Raw genomic sequence first — 8,217 nt, 5'->3', positions numbered from 1 at the left:
ATTGTTTTTTTCTTTCTTGCAAATTATGAGACATAGGTTTCCCCTTTTTAGAACTTTGTAATGCGTATATCATGACCTTTTTTTTTTTGCGAAAATATATCATGACCTTTTTCCAATGGGTATGTGTCCCTCTACGCGTTGTACCCACTAGTATCTCCCAAGATATTTTTGTTGTTCCTGCTTTATCATATACTCCCTCCGTTCCTTTTAATTGACTCAAATTTAGTACAAAGTTGTACTAAATCTGAGTCAATTAAAAAAGAACAGAGGGAGTACTAGTTTTTTCAATCTCCATGACATGTTTATTGGGACAAGTGTGCGAAGAAAAAGCACTAGTGACATCCACAAAAAGAGGGAAATAAATTGTACTACAGTACTCTAGTCGTCTGGAGACCAAGACCAGAGCGCGCGCTGCTCTGCTTCTTCAGTGACTGACTCCAGTGAGGAGGTTGAGGACTTGAGGCTACTGCGACTTCGGAAGCAACCGCGCCATCTGATTGGTCGCCAGCCACACCCACACTCCCCATCCCTCCATCGTCCTCCTCACAAGCGCGTCAACCCACGCGCGGCGGGCGGGGCCGGGATTCGACCGGAGCGAGGAATCCGCCGGCCGGAGCAGCAGGATGGAGAGCTACCTGGAGAACTTCGGGGACGTCAAGGGCAAGAACTCCTCCGACGAGGCGCTCCGGCGCTGGCGCAAGCTCTGCAGCGTCGTCAAGAACCCCAAGCGCCGCTTCCGCTTCACCGCCAACCTCGACAAGCGCGGCGAGGCGCAGGCCATCAAGCACGCCAACCACGTACGCGCGTCCCCCTCTCCCCTCTTTCCGCTACCTCTCGCTCCCTGCTGCTTGATCCTCCTCCGCGCGCGCGCCCTCAGTCTGCTGGGTTTCCCGCCGGGATCTGCGATCCGGAGCTCGGTTGGGTCTGCTCCGGTGCGCGGAGCTCGTTCGGTGCTATGCCGGCGGCTGAGATCGCCCGCCGCCGCATCCTGCCGCTAGATTCAGCTCTGGACACTGGGATCCATCAGGACGCGCGGCTGCTAGTAAGCCTAGCTAGAAGCTAGGGTTGGTGTCCGCTGCGCTTGTGCAAATTCAGCACCAAACTAGTTTTAGCACCACCAATTCCAACCTCGGTTGAGCAGAGCCATTCTTGGATGGTGGGGCTTGGGAGATTGGGAGTGGCTGTTTCGGAATCATACCCTTTTAGATTTATTATCACAACGGTGTTGCTCCATCTTACTTGTTTTATGTATATAGTTTGCACTGCCGCGCAGCTTCCCAATTCGGTCACTGAGTAAATATGGAAATCTGGTTGCCGATGTTTCTGCCCTCATACTGCACACTAGCTTTATTTCTGAGCCTATTGTAAGAGGTTACTGAAATCCATACTGTGGGTGTGTCACAGGAGAAGTTGCGGGTTGCTGTCTTGGTGTCCAAAGCTGCGCTCCAGTTTATACATGGTAATAACTAACTGATTGCTCCCTCGAAAAAAAATAACTAACTGTTTGCATAAATCCATCTTTTTCGCTAGCTTTTATCATTTCCTATGAAGTAACTATCTAAGCTGCCGCTGACAAAAACATATGCCCAGGCCTCAAACTCCGAAGCGAGTATGTCGTCCCTGAAGAAGTCAAGGCTGCAGGGTTTCAGATTTGCGCGGATGAGCTCGGGTCCATCGTCGAGGGCCATGACAGCAAGAAGCTGATCACCCACGGCGGAGTTGCGGGAATAGCGGACAAGCTTGCGACGTCCCCGACCGATGGGCTCAGTACAGACGAGGACAGCATGAGGCGCAGGCAGGACATATATGGAATCAACAAATTCACAGAGAGCGAGATCCGCAGCTTCTGGGTCTTTGTATGGGAAGCGCTTCAGGATACAACTCTCATAATTCTGGCTGTATGCGCCTTTGTATCGTTGGTTGTCGGCATAGTGATGGAAGGGTGGCCCAAAGGAGCTCATGATGGTCTGGGAATTGTTGCGAGTATCCTCTTGGTCGTGTTTGTTACCGCCACGAGTGACTATCGGCAGTCGCTGCAATTCAAGGACCTGGATAAGGAGAAAAGGAAAATTCAGGTGCAAGTTACAAGGAAAGGTTTCAGGCAAAGAATATCGATATATGATCTTCTTCCTGGAGACGTCGTCAATCTGGCAATCGGAGATCAGGTTCCTGCTGATGGGCTCTTCATTTCTGGGTTTTCTCTGTTGATTAATGAGTCCAGCCTAACTGGCGAGAGTGAACCTGTTATTGTAAACGAAGATAACCCTTTTCTTTTGTCGGGTACCAAAGTCCAAGATGGGTCCTGCAAGATGCTTGTTACAACAGTTGGCATGCGAACCCAATGGGGAAAACTAATGGCTACTCTCAGCGAAGGAGGTGACGATGAAACCCCACTGCAGGTCAAGCTTAATGGAGTGGCAACTATCATTGGTCAGATTGGACTATTTTTCGCCGTCATAACTTTCATCGTCCTGTCTCAAGGGTTAATCGGCCAAAAATATCACGATGGGAAGCTTTTAAGCTGGTCAGGGGATAATGCACTGGCGATGTTGGAGCATTTTGCAATAGCAGTTACCATTGTTGTTGTTGCTGTTCCTGAGGGTTTGCCCTTGGCAGTCACACTGAGCCTTGCATTTGCAATGAAGAAAATGATGAATGACAAGGCACTGGTTCGCAACTTAGCTGCTTGTGAAACTATGGGCTCAGCTACTACCATCTGCAGCGATAAGACAGGAACACTCACAACCAATCATATGACTGTTGTCAAGACCTGCATTTGTGGAAATATCAGAGAGGTTAACAATCCTCAGAATGCGTCTAAGTTGTGTTCACAACTTCCAGAAAATGTTGTCAAAACTCTTCTGGAGTCTATATTTAATAATACAGGTGGTGAGGTTGTTATTAACCAAGATGGGAAATACCAGATCCTGGGTACCCCAACAGAGACAGCTATATTGGAGTTTGCAATGTCAATAGGTGGAAATTTTAAGGCAAAACGTGCTGAAACTAAGATTGCGAAAGTGGAGCCTTTTAATTCCACAAAAAAGAGGATGTGTGTCCTTCTTCAGCTTTCTGAAGGAGGATACCGTGCTCATTGTAAAGGCGCTTCAGAAATAGTATTGGCTGCGTGTGATAAGTTCATAGACGAGACAGGTGGTGTTGCTCCTCTGGATAAAGCAACTGCCGACAAGCTCAATGGTATTATTGATAGTTTTGCTAGTGAAGCTCTTAGGACACTGTGCCTTGCTTACAGGGAAATGGAAGATGGCTTTTCCATTGAAGAACAATTACCATTGCAAGGGTACACATGCATTGCTATTGTAGGTATTAAAGATCCTGTTCGCCCAGGTGTGAGAGAGTCTGTTGCAATTTGCCGATCTGCTGGAGTTATGGTGAGAATGGTCACAGGTGACAACATTAATACAGCAAAGGCAATTGCTCGTGAATGTGGTATACTCACTGAAGATGGTCTGGCTATTGAAGGACCAGAGTTCAGGGAGAAAAGCCTCGAGGAACTCCTTGAACTGATTCCAAAAATCCAGGTTTGATGTGTGTTTAGTATCTCTTAACCTCTAAAAGTGCTGAACATCTGCCTACAAGTCTCATCTCGTGATTGTGTGTTTTAAAGGTAATGGCCCGATCATCACCACTGGACAAGCATACACTTGTAAAGCATTTACGCACAACATTCAACGAAGTTGTTGCTGTTACTGGTGATGGCACAAACGATGCTCCTGCTCTGCATGAAGCAGATATTGGACTTGCAATGGGCATTGCTGGGACTGAGGTGAGAATCCTTAGTCGTTACAGAGAGAGCACACCAGTTAGTGCTATTAATCAGCTAGAATATATATCATGATGTGTCTTTATATGCATTTCTGCAATTTCTTAAGCATTGCTGGATCTAAAAATGCTAATTCTGTATTGTATCCTGCTATTCACTAAACCTAATACACACTCATTCAGGTGGCGAAAGAGAGTGCTGATGTCATTATTCTGGACGACAACTTCTCCACAATTGTAACAGTTGCTAGATGGGGACGCTCTGTTTACGTCAATATTCAAAAGTTTGTGCAGTTTCAGCTGACTGTGAATGTTGTTGCTTTGCTAGTCAACTTCTCCTCTGCTTGTTTTACAGGTAAACCCCCTGACCTTGATTCTGTAAACATCAGATACCATACGCCCCTATCTGATTATTTACACTTGCAATGACAGGAAATGCACCACTGACAGCTGTTCAACTTCTTTGGGTCAACATGATTATGGACACACTTGGCGCGCTCGCATTAGCCACCGAACCACCTAATGATGACTTGATGAAGAGAGAGCCAGTAGGAAGAACAGGGAAGTTTATCACAAATGTAATGTGGAGGAACATTTTTGGGCAGTCTATCTACCAATTTTTTGTTATGTGGTATCTCCAGACGCAAGGGAAAAACTTTTTTGGGCTCGGAGACTCTGATTCTGATAATATCGTGCTAAATACAATTATTTTCAACTCATTCGTCTTCTGCCAGGTATGTATACTGGTGCAAATCCTCTGTTTTCCACTTGTGATCTGTTTACTAGGACCTGGCGATACCTGATATGGAGCGAACCATTTCATGCAGTCCCCATGTTTTCTATTGCAATCTGTGATTACTTTGGAAAACCACATGCCAGAACTTTAAAGAATATAATGCAATAGCCCAGTGTTCCGATATAGTTCGGTAACTAAACACAGGTGGTAGAGGGTTAATATGAATTTGGTGGAAACAATATGTGTAGTGCCGCATGCAGATCTGTGGTGTCAAAAGTTCTTAAATGAGATTGCACATTCTTTTGTAGTGTCGAACCTGATCTGTCACTGATTTGTCATGCGCTATTTCAGCTGTTCAATGAGATAAGCTCGAGGGAGATGGAGAAGCTCAACGTGCTCAAGGGCATGCTGAATAATTACGTCTTCATGTGTGTCCTCAGCAGCACAGCCATCTTCCAGTTCATCATGGTCCAGTTCCTGGGTGAGTTTGCCAACACTACGCCTCTCACCGGCCGCCAGTGGCTTGCCAGCGTCCTCCTTGGCCTCGTTGGGATGCCCATCGCCGTTGTTGTGAAGCTCATTCCTGTTGGGTCCTCATGATGAAGACGGTCTCCGCAAAATGAAGCACGGGCTCAGAATCGACCAATTTCCTATTGTGTGGAGATGAACCCTCCTCCATGCAGTCTTTGGGGATGCATGGAGAGCAGGCCTGGGAAGAGCTGCACCAGACAAATTTTGTAGCATATCAATTTGGGAGATTTGCACCGTACTGTGTAAGGAACATTTGCGGTTGGTGCTGGGTCTCAGGGTCTGCTCGTTAGTGCAGCAGAATTGTAAGATTTGTGTCTGTTTTGGGGTTCAGACCAGAAAGAATATATATTATGTGGATCGATGAACAGATAAACCTGATCGTTTCAAACCATTTCTTCCTTGCTTATCTGCCATAGCCAAAAGAACGTGTTCCTGCGGGAGTTGAAGTCACTTGCGAAATTCTGGCGTTCCAAATGCCTAGCGTTTCTAGTAACATGACAAGCTATAATCTTTTGTTGATAAACGGGATTCTAACGCCTAGCGTTTCTACTTTGGAATGAAATAATTCGTTACGTTCGTTATGCTACATCTCAGATTTTATTATCGTTCCACAACCCATGTGGAATGGTAAACGTATTGCCATCATTTGGACTATCACACATCGTCGCCCGCTTCTATATGTCATAGTTCAATTGTTGTGGTTCGGACAAACAAATTTTTCGATAGCAAGGTGATTGTAGTATAATTGATACATTTTCTTAGCTCCACAGTGGTTAGACCCGAGATCATTACAAATTGAATATAGCCAACCTTACAACTAGGTACAGCCAAATTAAGTTCGTTCATTTTATAATACAACTCGATCAATTAGTCTAGATCGTCTGAGCTTTTGATTTGTTTGCAATCTAGCATATTCCATGAAATATCCAATCTTAGTATTGTGCTTGGTTGTAATTTTTCTATCTCAAGAAATGTTTGACTGGCACAGATTCTAAAATGATCAACTTACATAATTTTTGAACCGGGCGGGTCCAGCTTACATCGTGCTACCAAGTACTCCTAAGTAATTCCTATTAGAGCTGCATCAACCCAAAGATAATTAGCCACATGATGATTATCTATTGAGCCGGCCGGCACAAGAACCGAAGCAAGGCAGAAGAAGCGTGATGCTGCCGAGACAAGCATGGTGAGTAGGGTTGCATGCATGCTGTCGCCGATCTCGAGGTTGACCAGCCACACAGCCAGCTAGGAAGCAGCTCCATCGATCCGACTCATGATGCAAAAACAAGTTGACGAACCACCAAATGGCAAACACACACATGCCTACGTGTAGGTCGGCCATGTTGTATACTCCCTCCAACCCAAGGCTTAAGGCGTTAATTTCCGAGAGCGGTGCATGCATATTGTTTCCTTGTGTGCTTCTCATAAATCGCTAGTAACTCTCTCCTTTAATTTCTCTCCATTCCCTTCGGTAGTCGCAAGAGTCTCCTCGTTAACCTCCATAGCCAATCACGCATCGGTTTTAGAGGAGCCTAATTGGAAGGGTGGTTGATTCAGAGTAAAGGAAGGGAGTTAATATCATACGCATGCATCGCGGAGTCAATCGTCTCCCTTTCTTTTAGGATGTTGTTAACAGATGGGAGGGGCAAGTTTGGAAGAAAGAGACTAAAAATCACCTCGCGCCTTAACCCTTGAGGAAAAAATCGGATTTTTTTACGCCCTAAGCCTTGGGTCGGAGGAAGTAGTACTGTAGTAGTACATCATTCACTATCTAGGAGGGATATGTATGTGTATAACAACTGTCTGCTGCATCTTCACACCATATTCTGCGACAACTTTGTAAGGATGGCTGTTGTTGTACCATTGTATTTTTTTTAAACAAATGTTGTACCATTGTAGGTAAGTGCTCGAAGTTCTACGAGCTAGTCGAAATATTAAGTATGTATACAACAAAATTATTAAAAAATAGAAAAAGATATGACCCCACCAAAGTGACCAAATGTTTGTGGCGGCAGGAAACAACCACCACCTATGGTAACAACTAAACCGTAAAAGAGGTTCTCCAACAACAATATCTTCAGTAAGAGAGCAATGCACAAGCATCTTTGTTGCCTGATCTAACCACCACAATCACATCATAAATTTTCACACTGTAGAAAGTTTGAGCAATTTCTAGATAATGCCTTTAACAAAGAAAATGGCTAGAATCCCACAATTGTCACACACAACCAAATGAAGGTCATACCTCCCTGAAAACAGAGACTCGGTACGCAAAAGCATCACCAAAACAAGAATCATTGGTCTTGCCACCACAACAACATTGTAGGCGTTACCTATTGGTTTTAAACTTCGAGCCACGACTCTAAAGGTTGTGGCTGCGTGATGGTATCTATTAAAAGCCGGTAGGGATAATGTGTCAGGATAGTCTACCTATGACGTTTTTTTTGGCCCGGCACATACGATCCGCTACGTGATCTAGTCAGCGCATCTAGACCATGCATCCCGGTAGATAAAAAAACGGTACAAAATTTAGTGTTGTGTTCAGAAAAGGTGTGAAACAATCAGTTGTCGTGTTAGGTACACCTTTCAACGGCTCTAAAGTTAATCACAATTAGTGCCAAAAATTAGTTTATCCATTCCATTCAAATCATAATTTCCATTTCATTATGATATAAATACCATTTATTAAAATATATAAATCATTGAATTACAATGCAACCAGTTTTAATGAGATTCATTCAGAGCTCATTAATCAAAGCATTGATAAGCACATTAGAAGCTTGAAAAGTAAAACATGACTTATTATCCTCTAAAGATAGCTTTCGGTATGTTTTGGAGTGGTTCGTGCATTCGCTTGCCTCCTCTTCCGCCAGTAGGGGTCGGTCGGCGAGTGGCGGCATGGGGGGCGCTAGCTCGCTTGAATAATGGTGGTGGTCATAGGGTTCTTCTTGCACCAAGATGAAGATCTGCTTGATGCGTATCCCCTTTGATATGGCCGGAGTGGCAAGTTCCGGAAGGATCCGTTGACGAACTCCATTGGGCGCATCATGTCTTTAGATTGATAGATTGTATGGGATGCGATCGTGCGCACCCATATTTTTTCTGACCGTTTGGTTTAAGGAGGGAGCGGCGCGAAGCTCTGCTATCTCTTGCCATCTTGGGACATG

At 44.9% G+C, this 8,217-nt stretch overlaps 1 protein-coding gene across 1 annotated transcript; it reads left to right on the top strand.

Annotated features, from left to right (window-relative positions):
* Positions 1–408: 408 nt before the first annotated feature.
* LOC127298919 (calcium-transporting ATPase 10, plasma membrane-type) lies at positions 409–5,456 on the top strand. The gene is made up of 7 exons (XM_051328790.2): positions 409–797; positions 1,405–1,459; positions 1,591–3,542; positions 3,629–3,787; positions 3,967–4,138; positions 4,216–4,517; positions 4,871–5,456. The coding sequence occupies exons 1-7, from the start codon at positions 624–626 to the stop codon at positions 5,117–5,119; spliced, it is 3,063 nt and encodes a 1,020-aa protein (XP_051184750.1). The 5' UTR covers positions 409–623; the 3' UTR covers positions 5,120–5,456.
* Positions 5,457–8,217: the final 2,761 nt, after the last annotated feature.

The sequence above is a fragment of the Lolium perenne genome, chromosome 5 (assembly GCF_019359855.2).
Source record: "Lolium perenne isolate Kyuss_39 chromosome 5, Kyuss_2.0, whole genome shotgun sequence".
NCBI lineage: Eukaryota > Viridiplantae > Streptophyta > Magnoliopsida > Poales > Poaceae > Lolium > Lolium perenne.
This window is presented reverse-complemented; position numbering and strand designations above follow the sequence as displayed.